Source organism: Notechis scutatus, chromosome 1 (assembly GCF_049901735.1).
Source record: "Notechis scutatus isolate UNSWTSFEM ecotype Mainland chromosome 1, rNotScu1.2, whole genome shotgun sequence".
In the NCBI taxonomy this organism is placed as follows: domain Eukaryota; kingdom Metazoa; phylum Chordata; class Lepidosauria; order Squamata; family Elapidae; genus Notechis; species Notechis scutatus.
Genome location: NC_142009.1, coordinates 184241413 through 184261932, shown reverse-complemented (window position 1 = coordinate 184261932; position 20520 = coordinate 184241413). Strand labels below are relative to the sequence as shown.

General features: G+C 37.7%; 1 protein-coding gene across 3 annotated transcripts in view; it reads right to left on the bottom strand.

Moving 5' to 3' along the window:
* Positions 1 to 20520, bottom strand: part of PDE1A (phosphodiesterase 1A) — a 172899-nt gene that overhangs the window by 49097 nt on the left and 103282 nt on the right. For all 3 annotated transcript variants that reach the window (XM_087949623.1, XM_087949622.1, XM_087949624.1), the window contains one exon: positions 4382 to 4495. In XM_087949623.1, coding sequence (XP_087805749.1) covers positions 4382 to 4495 — 114 coding nt within the window. The remainder of the gene's footprint in view (positions 1 to 4381; positions 4496 to 20520) is intronic.

Sequence of the window (20520 nt, the reverse complement as noted above, 5' to 3'; positions counted from 1 at the left end):
ATAAAAATTACATGGATTATTATTCAGCATCTGATCAAGACTGAAATGGATCCTAACTCTACTTATTAGGAATTAAATGTTATTACTTGCCTTACTTGGTTGCAAGAAAAAAAACACCAATGTGATAACTTTCACAAGAGTTTTTGTTTGGCCAATAGCCATATTTGTGTTTACATTGTATGAAGTCCCTCAGTAAATCAAACAGATAGTCTTACAAACTTCTGCTCATCATGCTGCTTGTATCACCCATGTACAGTATTTCTTTTAAAAAAAATAATTTTATTGACTTTTTAATGAACATAGTAAAAACTAATACAAAGCACTGTGTCAGAGTAACCAGAATATTGTTTACTGGAAAGAGTGAGGTAGGGATTCAAGCAACAGAATAGAGTTGTCATGAAAGGGCAGCAAATTGTTTACTCTTTTATTTCTTAGAAGTGCATTTTTACAGCAAGGGGTCAGGAGAAATATTGTGAGATTTTCTGCCTCAGGGCCCAAAATAATTGGATTTACTTTGGAAGGCATGCACCATGATGGCTGAAGGATCAGTGTGCATGCTCCTACTGTTTCCCTACTTCAGGTAACAAACATTTCCCATTGCTTGTATGTATATTAAACTATTATATATCCATATTCCCAGACCCCCATACATTAAGGGCTTGAATCGGGATTCTTATACATGTTATATTAATGGCTTTGTAGAGTATTTCCCAGAAGAAAAGTGAGTTCCCAACCTTGTGACTGTGTTTTCCCCCCTAGGTACAAACTTTCAAAAAAGTCCTTAAGTTAACATTTACTCAGTTTGTTAAGGAAATCAATATTCATATATATGAAACTTCACATGAGTAAGCCTACAGAGATGATGAAATCTATTAGAAAAAAATTAAATAAACTAAAAGAAAATCATTTAGGATATGCAGGAGCATTAACATTTATTACAAGTACAAACAAAAAGAAGTTATCTTGAATTACTTTGCCTCCATTGGAATTGGTGCAAAAATCCCTTTAAAGAAACACTATGAATCATAAGGAGAAATCAAAAGGCTCTAACTTATCAAAACTCAATAGATATGGCTTTATGTTATCTTATTATGGCATATAATTCTTTCATCGAAATGGTATTGATTTTCACTGTCCATTGAACATATATAGATATTCCTAATAGGCCTCTTACAGTCCTCTTAGTTAGCAAAAAAAATTCTCCTCACAAGGCACAATAGAGATCTTTCTAAAGACACATTATCTAGTTCTTTGTGTCTTCTCTCTACTCCACTCCACTCCTGTCTAACTTGTCATCTTCCCCTGATTTGGGGAAGAGAGTTACATCTCATCTCTAATATGTCAGTGTATCATCTGTGGCTCATGTAACACTGCATGGAAAATGCTGACTTGAACAACACAGTCAAGGAAAATCTTGCCCAATGTTTTATATAGTGCCTTTGCTCTTGCCAAGAATTCTTATTTTACAAGGGGAAAGTTCCCATTAATATGTTAAGTAATGGCAGACACCAGGTGAATGCCACTATTTCATGGTCATTATGTCAAGTAAAAATATCAACATGTTTTATAATAAATACTTAGATTTGCATTTATATGCAAATAATTACCATAAATATTGTCTATGGTTTAATGGTGGAATTGAGAATGAACCTTTGAATATTTATTAAGGACACTCTGCTTTGAAATTTATTTATAATGTCAGTATTTTCCAACATTTTCCCTTGGGTCTCTTAAGTTATGAAGAATTGCCAGTAAACATCTCAACATTCGCCACATACCCCACAATTATTAAACCACCATCTTTTAATATAAATGCTAGATGTTTGTTTTTTTGGCTTTTATTTTTACCAACTGTTGCCCCAAATCAGCTGGGAAACCTGTTTTGTTGTTTAAATGTTTTTTTCTGTATTCCAGAAAATATTTTAATAGTTTTAGTATGTGGAAAAAAAAATAGGTTTTTTTTTTTCTTTTAAGAAAAGGGCAGTGACATGGAACATTCCAAGTCTTCATGAAGTGCCACATGTTGGTGACAGGCTTTTGAAGCTCTCTTCCAACCTAATCCTAAAATGAAACATTTAAAAGGTTGATATTAAAAATCAACTCTTGTTAAATGCAATGCATCTATTCCACTTAAATATATATTTTGTGCCATGCTAAAGATAAATGAACAACAACAACAACAAAATTTAAGGAAAATGCTACGACTTGAGAAATTGATCCTTCTGTCACACTTATTTGTTCTGATTAATAGACACCCTGTAAGAGGGAATGCAATTACCTCCAATACTTTTACTATTCAGTATAGTAATTTTCTCATTGCCAGACTTATGGTCAATCAACAAGGATTGTTTTCCCTCTTCTATCTTCTTCCCAAAGTATCTCTTGATGGAGAAACTACTTCTCATCGTACCAACTTCCTCTTCTTCTCAGATTCTATTCAGTAAGCACTCATTTTGTCCCAGAGTCCAGTAACTATTTTGTTGCCTGTGACAGGAGCAATGGGCTCTCCCGTCTGTTCTGAAGGGTCAAGCAGATGGGTAGGAACCTATGCGCCTGTCATTCATAGGCAGTTGCATTCATATGTCTGTGAATTTTAATGTTCTGTCTGGGGGATACTCAAACAGCAAAGCACAGAACAAGAAGTTGGATTGACCAATCAGTGTGCAGGACATGCATCTCCATAGTTGGGATTTGGGAGGTCTTTGCATTGTCCTGTCTACAACCATCTACAACTTATGCATCAACCCTTTTGCAGTCTAGGTATGTGGCGACAGTTACTGGCAGTTGCATGCAACTCTAAATCAGCTTTTAACTGCTATGCTGCTGTGCTTATAGTTCTGACTTAGCTCTGACTCAAAGTTAAAATCCTTGCAAGCTACCTTATCATCAAAAGTAAGGGATTATGGAAATTCAGACCATGTTTGAACAGTGCTCACTGGGGCAGAATTAAATTCCAGAATGCAACTGTTTGTGAATACTATAATATAGAATTCTTTTTTAAAATCAGTTTTCAGTTCTCCTAAAGGTATATATCACAAGTATTTATTCCTCTTATTTCCTGTTTATTATTTCTAGAAGCATAATGATTAGTATGTAAATATACATAAGGCATTCATACAAGTATATAATAGTCAATTCAATAAACTTGACTGCCTGAATTATCAAAAGGTCAGATCTTCAATTAAATAAGGAAATAGGCCCAGATGGATCAAAACATCCAAATGACACTGGAAACAGTCATAGTGTAAAGTACATTTTGTTCTGATTTAAATGTTAAAGATCAAGATATCAGAATGTACAACTTAGGTCAAATTTGATCTGGCATCTAAGAAGATTTTGTTTCCTGGGCCATCCTAAACTTGATTTCAAGTAATTATAAATGAGAAATGAGAAACTGGCTGTGAAATTATTTCAGTACAATTCAGATATGTATTAGACAGGATTTTTTTAAAAAACAAACAAACACACCTTATTTATGATGCGCAAAAAGTAATTTATTGTAAGTATTCAAAACATATCTATATAAAAAATAGCATAATTGCATTCTTTGCCTTATTTGCATTTCTGTATTACCCTACAAACCTTTAAAACATTGGTTGCCAACCAATGGGCTGGGGACCACTGGTGGTCTGTGAGAAAATGTTGGTGGTCCACAGACAAATGTCAGCCCCAAAGCATCCCCCAAAGCAATTAATCCAGGCTGCGTGGGAACACAAGGCTGCACTGCCACATGGCCCATGGAAACACAAGGCTTGTGTTGCTTGCATTGCGAACAACATGAGGTAGTGAGGGGGGGGGAAGGGCAGAGGGGGGAACTTGCCCCACTTGTCCACATGCCCCACATGCCTAGCCTGGCTACTGGGCTGCTTCTTTCTGCTTCTTTCTTCTGCTTTTGGCTGCATGCAAGGAAAACATGCAGCCATCTTTCTCTCCCCAAACTCCACCCCAAATTCCACCAGAAATGAGGTCTTTGGGACCCTGCAAAGCATCCTGCTCCAAGAGGCTGTGCCAGCACAACAAGCCTCACAAAGACTCATTTCTGGTGGAGTTTGGGGGAGAGAAAGACTTCTGCTGCTTCTGCTGCTTTCCTTGCATGAAGCCAAAAGTCTCTCTCTCCCTCCCCTGAGAATGGAGCTGGAGACGGTATCCTGTGACCCCAAATAAAGAATGATCGATCGGTAAGAAAATGGGGTAGGGAACTTTCCTGCACACTGTTTTTGGGATTTTCCCAGGGTCTCTGGTCCGTGGGATTTAAAAATTATGAGTTTGTGGTCCCTGAGGTCCAAAAGGCTGGCAACCTCTGCTTTAAAAAACTTAGTGCTGTCCCTGAAAAGATGATAGGAGGAATGAATGGAGATTCAAAGTAGTTCCAAAAATTCACCTGGTTTCATCAATGTATACTGCCTCCAGAACAGATGCTGCATATTCAATGTTCTTCTTCAGTTCAACTACGTTCACATCACCTTTCTCCAGCTGCTTCACTAAACATCTTAGTCTGTTGAAAACAAAAATTTACATGAGTAATGACAAAAACCAACAGCCCTTTTAAGAATGCAAAATAAACAGCCCTGAAGTGTAATTAGTGACAAAATCTTTACATATTTACTCAAATTGTTATAGATTCCCCAGTCACTTGGGTGAGACTGACGGTGTAGAAAAAATAAAATAAAAGAAAGTAAAGTAAAAGTAAAAGTAAAGTAAAGTACCGTATTTGCCGGCGTATAAGACGACTTTTTTGCCCTGAAAAACATGCCTCCAATTGGGGGTCGTCTTATATGCCGGGTCGTCTTATACGCCGGCAAATAGTAATTGGGAAGCACTGCGGCTGCCGCGGCTGAGGCACTTTTGCGCACCGTGGAAGCGATCCCGTGAAGCCGAAAGGAGCAGCCAGCCTTCTCCCAGCTCCCAAGGAAGCAGGCTCGCACCGCCTGGGCTCCGCTGAGGTATCCGGCTGGGGCTGTCAGGAGTTGTTACCGCTGGCGCGGCTCCGCGGCTCCAGTCCGCGTTGCCTCGGGAAGGGAAAGGCAAAAAGGAAGAGCCGCGGCGGCGCTTTGCAATGGCAGCAGCGGCTCTTCCTTTTTGCCTTCCCTTCCCGAGGCAACGCGGGACTGGAGCCGCGCGGAGCCGCGCCAGCGGTAACAACAACTGACAGCCCCAGCCGGATACCTCAGCGGAGCCCGGGCGGTGCGAGCCTCGTTTCCTTGGGAGCTGGGAGAAGGCTGGCTGCTCCTTTCGGCTTCACGGGATTCATTTCCACGGTGCACAAAAGTGCCTCAAAAAAAAAAAAGTGCAAAAGTGGAAGGCGTGCGGAAGAGGGGGCGAGTATATAACAAACTATATTTTGAGTGGAAATGTTGGGGGGTCGTCTTATACGCCGGGTCGTCTTATACGCCGGCATATACGGTAAAATAAAAGTAAAATAAAAGTAAAATAAAAGTAAAGTAAAAGTAAAGTAAAAGTAAAGTAAAAGTAAAGTAAAAGTAAAGTAAAAGTAAAGTAAAGTAAAAGTAAAGTAAATATTGCAAGTTTGAACATTCTCCAACCAGATACATGTAGATTTCCTTCACCAAAGGCATGCAATGGTGTCCATTCATTTCATGGACAGTTTACAAATTACCCATTCTACAGAAATGAATGAGAAACATTAGAGATTTTGAAGATGTATGAGCATCCGTGATGATTATTCTTAGCCTTGACAAATGGCTGACAGCCGAGACTAAAGAGTGCCTATACACCCTATGTATATAATTGTGTGAATTGAATTTAAATTGAATATGAGGTAGAGAAACATTTTGGATCTTCTTCAGTTTTTATCCTTTAGTTTCTCTCACATTGATTGCTGTTTATCCCAATGGGGACAAAGTCAAGCCCTGTTATTGGATCCATTATTTCAGGGGAAAACTTCATAACGTGATTTGGTAAAGAGAGTGTTCCAACAATATATTTTCTTAGTAGTGACAGCCACACTTCTGACTATTTGGTCTCCTGAAGGACAAAGTGCATCTAGCCTAATTCTACACTGAGGGTGGTTTTCAAGGCTTGATTATTCTGCAGTGCATTTGGATTTTGCCATATTTTAAATGTCATTTGCTAGTTATTAGTTTGTGAGACTTATATCCTACTTTTTAAAAGTTCAGGAACTCGAAGTGGTATACAAAGCTCTATCTTCCCATTTTCCTCCACAACCACCAACTTGAGAAGAAGTTGGGCCCAAAGTGTCTGATATGATTACAAATAATCTTGATTCCAAGGAAGCAGGTGGTACATACAGTCCTGTACAAATAAACAAAGAAATCCTTCCCTCCCATATGAGGTTAGCTAGATGTAGCTGACAAACAGCAACTCTGCAGAACTGTCGGATGCAGAAAAGTTCAGTACCTCTTTGTTTGGAAATACCATCACCAATATTTTACTAGAAATAATAAACAATGCACTTGAACTAAAATGATCTAGTTTGTTCTCCAGAAAAAAAAAATGTTGATACAACTGTGTTGAACATTTTCTCCACGCCTACAGGTGTTTCCACTGTTTGTATTCACAGCTATATAAAGCAACAAAACAGGCTGTCACTTTAGCATTTCATTTATACTTCTGGTATAATTTTGTTCTGTTTATTTTGGTCAGGTGCAAAGTCTTTTAGCATTTTGTTTTGCAAAGCAATTTCTCTGGATGGAGTTTCTGTTTTGACTTTTTTAAAACAGCAAGAAATAATAGAACATATATAGTTAACGGAGCCTTTGAGATACATCATTTATAGCACTAAGCATCTTGATAACTAACTTTTTTTTTTTTTAGAATTCCAGCCTACGGCTGCTGCTATTCTGTAGGGACCTTTCTACTCCACTTCTGGATAAATGCAGATGATGAGTTTGTTATGCATGAAATGTTGGAAAGTTTGCTCGTTTATTACATCAATAAAGCAGCTGGTCGATTTCAAGCTACTTTGTAGCTAGCTTTGCTCCACTTTGACTCAGTTTATTTTAGTTTGTTCTCGTCCCTAATTGCTCATCTGTCTATCATTTTTATATGAAAACAGAAGGCAGCCCAAGGCATTTTCCGATCTGAGAGAAGCTTCCTACTCTGTGGCTGACAAAATCTGAACTGTTGGATTTTGTTTAAATACTTTTCGATCACCTTAGGTTAGAAATCTTTGCCACAGTTGAGGATTATTATTATATATTTACTATATTTATATATCACCCATCTCTAGAGATTCCAGGCAATTAGCATCTAAATAAAAATTATAATATAATGGTAACCAAAACACAAGTATATAATAATGGTATACAGAATAGGATGGAATGGAATGGAATAGAATAGAATAGAATTACAGAGTTGGAAGGGACCTTGGAGGTCTTCTAGTCCAACCCCTTGCTCAGGCGGGAAACCCTATACTACTTCATTGTTCTCCTAGAGGTGATAAATGGTTGAATAGAGGTGAGAGAAACATATATGAGGGTTAGAAATGATCTGTACAACATCTTTTAATCTCCACATGGTCTTTTAAAGAGAATTTTTTGTTTCTCTGTGAAAAGATGAGCCCGGCATATTCCATATATATGGGTTGGCTATTCAAGGACTGTTTCTGAATCACCTTTTTTGACTGGGTGAAGAGGTGGAACTCCAATATCCCGACATGAAACAAGTCCTCTGGACAAAACCATCCCATAGGTAGACTAGAAATCATCATAATTTACAATATAAGAAGATCTGGAGGACAATGGTGCTGAAGAACTTGGTAAGACTGTTGACCCTTCTTATAGCACACTGGTCAAAAGACATTCTGCCAAGTGGAACCCTTGCCAGAAGTTTTGTTTACATCAGGAAAAAAAAATTAACAAAAGGTAGGGGTCACACTATTAATATAATTTTATTAATTTTGGTAAGACCAGAACTCTACTTTTGCTCAAGCATCATGACCATACAAGATCTGGGGTACAGAGGGCATTTTAAATGAGATGCAAAATTAGAGGTCATTTAATTTCCTGTGAGAAAATTAGTTTTACATTTCTGCGTCTTGTGTGAAAAAAAAAAAAGCTACACTGGTGGATTCCCTTCAGCATTATTCATGCCTAGATAGAAAATTATAATTAATTGAAAATAATGAGCCTCACGAGCCCTTCCTCCAGGATTCCACTAGACTTTTGCTCAGTATTTGAGAAAGCTTGATTAAATGTTGTAGACGAAATATTAAAAATCTACACAATGTCTCCTAATATTCCAACTGTCAGATGTACCATATCACTGAAGCTGTCCACTGTCACTTTCTGCCTATTTATTAATATAAAGGACCAAAGTTCAGGTTTGCAGGTCAACTTCCCTGAGTAAATCTGCAAAAGCCAGCCCTACCATAAGACAGAGGGAAGCAATATCTCCAAATATGGTCAGTTGCTGGAGGTGATGGTAGGGACATCTCGATTCTTCCCCTAAGCCCTTGGTAGGGAGATTGGTAACAAATGCACAACCACCTAAGCTGATCTGCTATGTCATGCATGGGAAAGCTCTTGTGTCACTGCTAGTGTTGAAGAAATATGTATTGGTCAGGTTTCTTTCTATAGATGGAACGGGTGGAAACATCATCTTACTTTACATTTTAAGAGTAAAATGTGTGGAGATATTGGCAGTACTAATCCTTTGTGTGAATGGCTCTTCCTATTTATCTCAACAAAAGAAAGAACTAAGGAAACTTGTAGCCTAGACCAGGGGTCACCAACCTTTTGGACCTCAGGGACCACCAAACTCATAATTTTAGATCCCAGGGACCACCAACCGGTTCTGTGGGCATGGCCTAATTTGTGGGTGTGGCTTGGTGGTCATGTGACTGGCTGGGCATGGCTTGTATGTAAATATTATAAATATTTATATAAATATTGAATTTTTTATAAAAAAATAGCAACTTTTTACCCAAAATCAGGCAAAGCAGGCAGATTGAGTTGCTCACAGAATCACAGATTCATTCAGAGATCTATCTATCTGCCACTGACTAGCTCAGTCTGTCACATAAAATTTGCTTGCAAGCAAACTCATAAAATTTGCTAGCAAGCAAACTCACAAAATTAACCCACAACACACCATGCCTGTAAATATTGAATTTTTTTTATAAAAAAGAGCAACTTTTACCCAAAATCAGGCAAAGCAGGCAGATTGAGTTGCTCACAGAATCATTCAGTAATCTATCTATCTGCCATCGGCTAGCTCAGTCTCTCAAATTTGCTTGCCATGAGTCTGCACTGAATTTGCTTGCAAGCAAAACTTCAATCCTAAGGGAGGTTTGGCTGTGCTGAGCCGAAGATCTAAAGACTAGCTAGAAAGCAAGAAATCCAACCATTTCCTGCTTCCTAGCTAATCTACATCTCCTGGCACAGCAGAACAGATGATGGTCGGAGAAAGGAAAAATTGCAATTTAGCAGGCAAGTTTGCCGGGTAAGGAGTGAGTGCACGGGGAGGGTTCCTGCGGGCCATGTGGGCTGAGCAGCCCTTGTGTTTCTGTGCAGCCTGGATTAATTGCTTTGTGGGGGTGCTCTGGGGTTGAGATTTCTCTGCGGCCCACCAAAATTTTCTCATGGCCCACCAGTGGGCTGCGGCCCCACCAGTTGGCGACTGCTGGCCTAGACTTTGATGCTGCTCTTTCACATGAACAACAGTGTAGAATTGGGAAGGTTACCAGGTCCTAATTCCACAGTGCTTCCTCCCATGCCCCAATTATCAATTGGATCACATAAACAAGGGGAGAGTATATCTGCCATAAGCCAATCAAGGATTGCTGAGTAGATTTTAACAAGCTATAAGCCTCCTTGGGCATCACTGGATTATAAAGCAAGACATGATTCCTTAAAATGTTTCCTCCATGAAATCAGCAGAGGAATCCAGAGAACCAAGAGTGCTCCCAAAGCCTTCCCAAAGCCATCCCACTGACTTTGGGATAAGCTATTTCATGGAGTGCAATAGTTTGCCCATATATATCTATTTGATCTCTAATGGGCTACTTAGTGTTGGATGTTGAACAATGTTTTGCTATGATTCATTATTCTCACCTACAAAAAACAGTTTTCACTTAGCAATGTCAACTCAATTCAGTAGGCCTAGAGTAAAGTGAAGTTAGGGAAAAAATCCTCATGCTTCTGCCTGGAACCACAACCATCGACAGCAGGGCTGTCAAACTCCTGGCCTGTGGGCCGGATGTGTCACAGGTTTTGCCCAGTTTAGCAAAGGGGAAAAAAGTCCTGATACGTCAAGTGACGCTGCCCTGATTATGTGAGTTTGACACCCCTGATCTATAGTGTGTGTACACATATCTGTACATTCATGTTATAAACATTTCTTTTTATAATTGTGCCTTTGAGATCATTATTTTTTAAAAAGAAATTCTATGGGAAGGATCTACCCTAGCCCCAGATAAATTTAGTCACTGTTTTTAGTTTGGACAAAGCTGTATTTTGGAAAACTATCTTTGTTTTTAAAAGCTTGAGAAACCATTTCCAGACAAACAAAAAAATAACCTTGAGTTATTGTGCAATTCCACCTTTCAGTTTGCTAATTTTTCTACTCAAAAAACATGAATAATATTTCTGGATTAAGTTCCATTTTATGACAAAATACATTCATAATATGTGATACAATTTTATAATTTTATACCATTTTAATGACATTTCAGTTCATTTGCCCTGCAATAAAATTTCAGGTAGATTAACTGATAACATAAAAATCTTATAATACCGTGCATTTAGTTATATCTGAACTTTTAACACTAATAATCTCAATTGTGAAAAATGTACTTCAGTACATAGCTGAAATTTAGAAAATATCTTTTTTTAAAACATGCAATTTATCTAACCTGAGACTGTTCTTACAACATTGAAATCTATATTTGAACAGTGAAAAAGAGCTTGGAATAAAACTCTTATGAATTCCATCACATTCGTAGATGAATAGAATAATAAGTCATGACAAATCTTGAATAATCTAACCCTGAACACCATGTATACAACAGACACCTTCTAAATTTCACTTGAACATCACATTTGCCAATTTCAGCCATGGATAGTGGAATTCTATGGAATGTTTGGTCTGAAATGTTTCCTGGAATTTACTAGGAAGGGACCAAAGGGCAGAAAGAGAAAGTGATAATACGTCAGAACAGATTGAGAGCCTGCCATTTGTAGGAGCTATTATTATGTACAAATGGAGCATGGTTTTTTCTGTCTCTTTTAGAGAAAATAAAACCATTTCCATCTTGGATTTTGGAAGGGAAGAGAGGACACTTTCCCTTGTTCACTGGCCATTACTCTATTTTCTTTCTTTTTTGTTTACTTAAGGGCCTTCTGTACTTTTCTCCCCCCCATTTCTTACAATGGTTACTTCACTACATATGGTGGGGGAGGGTTGTAAGAAATAACATTTTGCACAATTTTATTGCACCACTTGAGTATGTTCAGAGGATTCACCTACTGCCAAAAGGCTGAGTATCCATTTTCCCACTGCTTTGAATTCTGAACAAAAGTTGGAATTCTCTTTTTTAACTATCCCAACTTGAAGACATCTGTCCTTCAAACCTGGGGTAAACTAAAAGCCAAATAATAATTCAGCACAATCATAATATATAAAAAGCAACATAGTGACATACAGTAAATTAAAAAAAAACAGATTAACATTTCCATTATTCCAGTAGTCTTTGCCTATATAATACTAATCACCCTCATCCACAGAAATAAACTACTCATTCTGCATATTTTCAAAGTTCGATTGCTATTATATATTTATACATTCTGTCTCTACCTCAAACTCTTAACTGGTCCAGCTAAATGGCTAAAGAGAAATTAGAGAATTAGAACCCATATTATTTATCTTATTAGACATGGAACAGCCTGTAATAGATAGAACTGGACTCTAGAGGCAGGCTAGGCAGTTCCTGCATTGGCTATGGAATTAGATTAGATTATCTCTGTTAGGAATAACATAGGTTACCTAACGTAGTTTGGGTAAAATAATATATATAGACTATGATAGTGAGTTTATATGTGTGTGTCACTTTAACTGCAAAGCATGTATTTTTGGGTGCGGCTGTAAATCGCCATAAGAGGGAGCAAGAGAACTTGATTGATTGCCTGGCTTATTGGATTGCTTGCAGACGATGATGGATTGATGGTTTGATAACTGCGTGTTTTCCCTGTTGCTGAAGGAAGAAAAGAGGTTTGACTTCTTCATATCTCTACTGCAAGGAGATATATTACTGGACTGATATTAGTAAGTTTAATGACCTCTTTTTCGACACTGGACTTTGCAACTGATTAATCCCCGGATGGACTTAACTAGTGTATGATATATGGACTGTTTGACAAACTATACTGGAATAAACTATTTAACTAGCACATTGTATCTGTTTTACTGAGTGTAAGCTACAAAAACGTTTATCTCACATATTTGCCTGCCTGACTGACTGCCGTGCAGGTTCTGCTAGGGTATATATCCCTAACACTCTCCAAGGTCCGTTTCAAACCTAACATTCTACAACTCTATCATTCTATTATAGGGTTTGGGTAAGGCAGTGAAGGGACATGGTTGTTTGTTGTAATGTACAGCACTTCTCTTTTTCTATCGAATCTGTTCTTTTTGAATGACTTCCAGGACAATGTTCCTGTCATGTGTTTCATCTACCAAGTTTCAGTGATGCCTTTGACATCATACAGATTCTCCTGTGTTAGGGATTTAAGTTCTCCCTGTTTGTTTCTGATAGCCTGTGCATTTGGTGTAGGAACATCTGAGATTCAGTAATGCTTCCTACAAGCTCCATTGTTGTAATTTACTCCCAATTTCAGTGCCCCCCTTAATTTTCATGCTGCCCCCTCCCCCCCAGTATTTTCTCCTAGTTCTTGGTAACATGTATGATTCTGGATTTTCATGACCTAGCCCTATTGCTCTATTCAATGCCCTACTGACATGCCCTTGGTAGAGTTGGACTCCAAGGAAGAGGAGGAACAGCCGACATGGAGTGGAGGTGTAGCTCCAGAGGTTGTGGAGGAAGCTGGGGAAGGGCAGAGGCCGGCTGGGCAGTCAGAGGAGGAACCAGGCCCATCGCCCTCTGCATCCTAGGATACGCAGGGAGGAACAGAGAAGGAAACAGCTTGGCTTATGAGAGAGGAAGCGGCCATGATACTCCTCATTGGTTGCAGCTGGGGAGACTGGTATATAAGAGAGACGATTACAACACAGTGTTTCCAGAAGCAACGTGTGTTTTATCTTGGGCTGAAGTTATTTTGGTTGGCGTCCTTCCAACAGACTGTGCCTTGTTATCTCCTTGAATTTGGTAATTACTTATCCTGTTCCGTTGTGGAAATTTCATCATTGTAGTTTGTTTGGTTTTTTATTTCACCTCTATCTGCTCATTAAATTCGGACTGTATTGCTTTCTTTTGAAGACTGTTTTTGAGTACGTTTTATCTCCAACTGAGAATTATTGAACAGTGGGGCCAAGTTGGAGGCATTAAAGGACATTTATTTACATTTTGGATTTTGCTATGTTTGTGTTACACTCCGGTTCATCACACCCTACTAATAAAATTGGTGAGACACTTGTCAAACACATCCTATTTAGTTTTCTTACGATATAGCTTATCTCTTGCCAGAAGCCTACCAATACAAACTCAATAGTCAAGGAACACATTGTGGTACCATCTATATAATTAGTTGTTCACTTCCACTGTTAGCTTTTTTGTACAATGATCTTCAGTTGGAAAGTTTGATGAAAACACTACTTGTGTTTCCAGTATTTTCCCTTCTTCTCCAGGTTCTCATAGTCTCCTGAGAAATAGTCATGGTTTCTTCTGGTTGTATCATTCATCCCATATGAATTAATAGGAAGGGATAATTTTCTAGGCTTTGAAGAAATTTGCCAATCTGTCTCCTAAATCCTGGACATAGGCACCTGGGAAGACAATATACATCCCATTATGACATTCTAACTCTGTGCTTGCAGTCTTAAGTCTTTCTCTCAACACAGAATTATCATCATACTGTATTTCTTCTTCCTCAAAATGGCTCTTGAGCTTCTTTGACCCATGGGTGGGGGTGCAAATCTCCAGGCCTGTTCCACGAAACTGGGCTTGGTAAGACTGCCCAGATATTTGTGGTTTGAGTTCTACAACAAGACACTGATACTAAGTTCCAATGGCACTGGGTACCTCCTAATTCTATTCTATCTCCGAGAAACATGCTTTTGTTTGTTTTCTTCTTGATCTCCGGCATTTAATTCACCTCTCCTTTCCAGAATTTCTGACCTGCCTTGGGTAAGGTGTAGTGTAGAACCTATCTTTTCAAAGCCTTTTTACTTCTCCTCCAAGAAAGACACAAACGTGGACTTCCAATAGCTTCGGTATACCAGTTGCACCTATTCCTGGACCCAAGGTTCTGCTCACCATCACCCATGCCTCTTGTTTGGACTACTACAAAGCATCCTGCATGGAGCTGCCACTGGTACAGAATGCAGCTGTATAGGTAGTAAAGATGCTGGATATACAACACATGTAGCATTACTATTGCATAATCTGCATTGGTTATTAATATGTTTCTGGGTGCAGTTCAAGGTTCTGATTGTCGAGCCCTAAATGACTGAGACCAGGTTACCGAAGAGACCATCTTTTTCTAATAGTTTCTACCTGTCAAAATCTGGTCCAGCAAGTTGGGCAAGTCCCATCAGCCAAGAAATGTTAGCTGGCAGGAACCAGAAATCTCTTCCAAGAAGAAAAAACCCACTGGCAGAGCAAGTTAGTATATAAACAGGGAGCAAACCCCACAATCAATAGTATTGATGATATTATCTAGCTGGGTAGTAAAATGTCTGCAACCAACCAACCAATATTAGAGGCCACCAAGAACTCCACAGAAGAACAAATCCTGGTCATATTCATTATGACCTGAGTACATCCCAGCATGGATTCCTTACATCGAAGTCCCCAAATTCACTTCCTGCACTACAAATATTCAGAAAGCTATTTCCTCCAAAAAAATGGTATTATTCATGAATATTCAGCTGATTGTTCTGAGAAACATCAGTGCTTTCATTCATTCAAAAAACTTCATAAGAAAACAACAAAAAGTTCTAACACATTCTATTCTTTAAGTAAAGAGCTGATAAAAATGGGACATGGAAGGTACACTGATTTCTGAGGAGGCCTAAATAAGCTACATGGTAAAACTATAATCTTTCCAGCTACTAGATGCCTGCATTTCTTTTCTTTTCTTTTTTTTTTTAAATTTTATTTGGGTTTTCACAAAAACAAAATACAAATAAAACATCTTTTTTGAAAATAGCATGGTCCCAGGTTATCACTTCTTCATACAGACACAAAACTCAATTTCATGCTCATTTTTATATTCTATTCCATATCTTATTACCATTTTCTATTTTCTACATAGTTTTTCCCCTCTTTTAATTTTCTCAACTTTGTTTTAATTATCTCATCTCAATTCAAATCATTATATTTATACTTTTGTCTGTCCTGTTTCAATTTCACATTATCTTTTCTTATTAAGCAAATTTTTCCCTGTAGTTATCAATTAGAGTATGACACCTTTAATTTTATCCATTCAAACTCTTATTTAAGCTTCAATGTATACCTTTAAGATTATAGCATTCAATATAATACATAACTTCAAATCGAGTTCTGCTTGGTACATTCTTAAAATAGAGACTATATTCTTAAAAAGAAAAAATTATATATATATGTAAATAAAACACACATTCCATTCCAATTCAATTCTATCATTAATATGCATTAAAATCTAACATCTTTTACATTTCTTTTCAATTAAATATCATACTTCCTTGGGAACACTTATAAACTTTCCATAGTTAATTCTTTTTTCCCCATATTTCTCACTTATATTTTTATAAATCATTACTAATAATTAAAAATGTTCCCTTTTAATTTTCTCAATCATTTTAATTCATTTATTTATTAACAAACATCCCACTACATTACAGTAAATATTTTATCCATCATCATATTTTCTAAAATTATTTCTATTTGTAATATAACAATGCTATCCTATGTACTTTTGCAGAATCCCTTTTGCAATTAAATTTTCACCCATGATCTCTAAACAAGCTTATGGTTACAATCCTTATATCTTTTCTCTGTTTCTCTATTTCTTGTTTCTGTTTTTACAACTTCTTTTCCTTGCCTTCTTCCCCCTCTTCTTCTCCCTCCCTTTTTACCCCTTGTCTCTCTACTTCTAACTCTCTCATCTGTAATCCCCTCTTCTGTTGCTTTTTAATATTATACTTATCTTTCAAATTGTTCTTCTTTTTGGTTGTTTTTTCTAGTCTTAAACCTTTCACTCTCTTTCCCCCCTTTTCTCCCCCCCCCCACTTAAAATTATTTGATCATTAAAGATGGCTTCTTCTTTGTCCCAATCTTCTTGTTCTGCAAGCGTTTCTTGTTGTTTCTCATAGTTCCAGATCTCCATTTCTAAGAATTGAAACATGAAGCCAAAAGAACTTCTCCCTTCTTGTGCATCTTCTTTCTATTTTTTAAGTTCCGTTTTCATTTCTTCTAAGAGTGATACCATTTTAAAAACTTTTAAACAACCACTCGGTTAATTTTAGTCATCTAGATGCAAAAACCAAAAATCACCAAATAATCCAAATAATCCAAGGCTGTTTCTACTTGTTTCTTTTTTCCACTTTCTCTTCCTGGGGTTCTATTATTTTGTTACCAAGTTTCAATTAAAATGTATCTTTGAGGAATCTTGTTAAAATTTCAATGTAAGTTCCTTTTAATTACAGTTCCATTCCTTAATTCCAGGCAGTCTCCTACATTTTTCCAGATCCTGCCCTTTTATTCTTTTTTTTCTCCTTTCCTGCTTTTAAAAACTTTTAAATGTCCAGAAATCTTTATTATTCCTTTGACTTTTATTTTCAGCTTAGATGCCTATTAATGTCAAAGTGGATTTTTTTTCCAATTTCTTGCTTAAGTCTTTTAGCTGTCAGTATAAGGAAGGGAAGAAAAAAAAACCTAATCCTTTCCCTTCTCTCTCTCCTTCGCAGCTTCAAAATCTTCTTTGGGAACAATGTTGTTAAGTTTAAATTCCAGGGTACCTTATTTGTTGCTTTTGCTGTTTGACCCGGTCAACCAAAATTTTCTCTTCTTATCTTCCTCCTGCACATTCTTTTCCAGTCGAGTTCTTCTTTGTGGTGGCCATTTCTGACCACCGCTACAACTGCCTTCAGGAAAGAGAGTAATGGCCAGCTGAGGAGGAGAGATGCGGTTCTCCTCAACCCTGCTGGTGGTCTCCCCCCCTCTTCACCACCTCTATGGGGTGGCTTAGCCCCGAAACCAGCCGGCTCGGGGCGCTCCAGAGGCAAGCACGGATCGAAGCCTCGGAGAGACGAGGTTTCGATTTGTCGCCAAAGAAGCTCAAACCGGAAGTCTAGATGCCTGCATTTCTATGAATTGTTTCTGGAAGACAAAACTTGAGTTTGGCAAACATCATAGAAACAGAAATGTGGATCAGGTAAAAACAACTAATTGGAATGGGTCACGGTATGTTTACTTGTTCTTTTTGCTACTCTGATACTTTTGACGGATAGATGTCACAATGGAGCAAGGGAGCTAAACAAACTATCTTCACTTCTATAATGCTTAAATTAATTACCCTTGTAATTAATTATATTTCACAGAAGATCAATGCAATTAGATTAAATGTTAAAATTAAGCACAATTCTCTAGAGAAAAATTTTCATCAATTTTATAATACATTTATAATAGCAGTCAATGTTGTTAATTCAGAACTGGCTTTGGATTGGATTCCAAACTGGAGTCAAACTTGGATTTCTTCACAGAAGCCCATCAAGCTATGCCAAAATAGACATGCTAAAACTGAATTATGTATGTTTTCAAATCGGGAATATAAAATTATTTATTTATTTAGCATGTGGCTGGAAATATACAAATTAAAATCTGAGTACAGTACTGTTTTAAAGTAAGAGACAGACCTTCCTTTTCTAGAAAGACAATATTATTTCAAAGTAAATTTGTAGCCATTCTTTTTTAAAAATCTGAAAAACCTCTGGCCCATTGTCAAAGGGAAAGTGTGCTTTTCTTGCAGTTTTCATCTCTATTGACTCAATTGAACTTTGTGACAATTTTTTACATGAACATGTTGAGCTAGTAAAATTATTCAGTAAATAATTACAATAAATGGTGCAACTATACAAAAAGAATAACCCGGCACTTTTAGGTATGCTGAAAAATAACTGAATCTGGAAAGTTTGATTTGCTTAAATTAACCAAGATGTTAAGCTAAGTATTCAAAGCATTTTGCCATTACATTTAGCCCTTGTAAAAAGCTGTCAATTTAAGCTAGATGAGTATTGGAAGAGCTAAAATTTAAGATGATTGACATCGTAAAAGCATTAGGCAGCAGGATAAAAAATGCCATTAAACTTTATTTAAGATACTACTATAGCTTGATTGCCATTTGTACTTGTTTTTCTGTTTCAAATTGCAATAAAAAATCTACACATTTTAGCAATCACATGTTCATCATATGTATTCTATTTCAAAGGCAGCTTTAGAACATTCAATGCCATTAATTCTTTTGTCCACTCTGAATCTTTCTAATAACTGGAAATTGGAAAAACTTTAACAACCATATCCTTCTGCCATCAGTTGTTGTCTTGATTTTAATTTTGCATTTCCTTTGACAGAATACTAGTAATTCCCAGTATGTTAACTATTTGTTTTTGCCTATTATTTCTCATCTGTAAAATGTTTCCTCTTCTGAATGTCACAATGAAGTTTTGGGGCACCACCTGGATTTGTAAATATTACGTCTAACTAAGTGATCTTTAAATTCTACATTAACCTTGACTTGGGAGCATGGTGGCTGAAATGGTTGAGACGTTGGGCAGGAGGTTAGCAAGCCCACGTTTGAGATCTGAGAGCTGCCATGGGGAGGGGTTGAGCTCTTGTCCACTCCAGTTCCTGCCAAGGACATGAAAGGAGCCCCCAACTGGGTGTCCCCAGGGCAATGGTGAATCCTTTCAACCTTGATTTTATCATACCACAAATATCCATAACACCCACATTTCAAGTCACCTCCTTCTAACTCTAAAAGCCTTCCATTTCTCACCAGCTCCCCTCCAGACCAAACAGCAAGCTGTAAAATACAATTTCAAATCAGGTAAGCCCAATCCTTCTCTTTCCTTTTGCATCTTATAATATTTATATTTAACCTGTGGGTTTTTTTCCCCACTTTGCTGTACAAAGTACTATTTGATTGCCTTTTGCAACTTTTTTCTACCAACCTATACAGCAGTGGAGAGAGAGAGAGAGAAAGGCTGTGGGAAAAAGCCACTGTGGAGACTGCGAAAGCTTTTATTTATAGGATGTGGTGGTGGCTTTTTGCTCCTGTTGGCTGCTAATGCTGTGTGCCGAGAGCCTGTCACATTTTTTCCTTCTCCGCTCACACTTTACATGCAGTTTTGACCCTTCTTTTTTAGTTTTACTCAGATGTCATTTTGTTTTTATGGCGACTCTTAAACTTTCCATCTTAACCTTAATTTCTCAGTATGTCTGCTTGTGCATAGTCCTTAATTCTTTCTTTTTCTTGGCATCTTAAATATTAATCTGCTGCTGCAGCCAGGTAATCCCTTGAGCTCCTGCAGGGTTTGCAGTCATACAGCCAACCCCAGGATAAGCCACTATGGTATTGCCAAAACAGGATGGCTACTCTTCTTTCCACACACCTCTCTCTTTCTCTACTACTAACTTCTTCTGCTCATATGTTCATAGTCCCATAGCAGTCTCCTCCTTTTGAGGCCAAGTAATAAAAACGTTAAAACGTTTTTTTAACGTTTAAAAATTGTGGTTCTTCCTTTTAATTGCGTCATTTCTCCTTCTTCCCTTCTGTAAATGGCCCATAAGAGAGTCCTTTAACATTTGTAACTAGCCAAATGACCCTAATGTTCCCACTGCTTGAAATGTCTATTATGCAAAAGACATACTATCAAAAATAGCAAGTTTTTGAAGAGTGGGGCAAGCAGTACAATGGTAGCTAGAGAATCCTATCCAAGCTCAATCCAACATGTGCAACGCTCTCAGCATGTCAGAATTCTGGTCCAAATGAAGAGGAAGAAAGAGGACTGTTCTTCTGTTAGCAAGGGGGGAAAAACATCCAGTGTTCAAGAATAAAGCTATACAAGTGCATTCCTATATTGCTTATGATTTATTTTCCAGTGTTTCTGTATCCACCAGTTCCCATCTACTCTGTTTGTTTTGAAACCTGTTCTTCCCCCATAGGATTGAAATTGGTTCCAAGCTTCCACTACTCTTTCTGTGGAACCAACTTCAAACCCATGGGGGGAGTAGGGCGGAGCTGGCATCGCGACAATACGGCATGTGATCTTGGAGGTCTGAGATCGCTGCCAATATCTTTGCTCCTGGATGGTCCAAACGGATCTAAACCATCCCGAAGAGATGGTGAATGTAAAGAGTACATCCTGTCGATCCCAGGGATATTG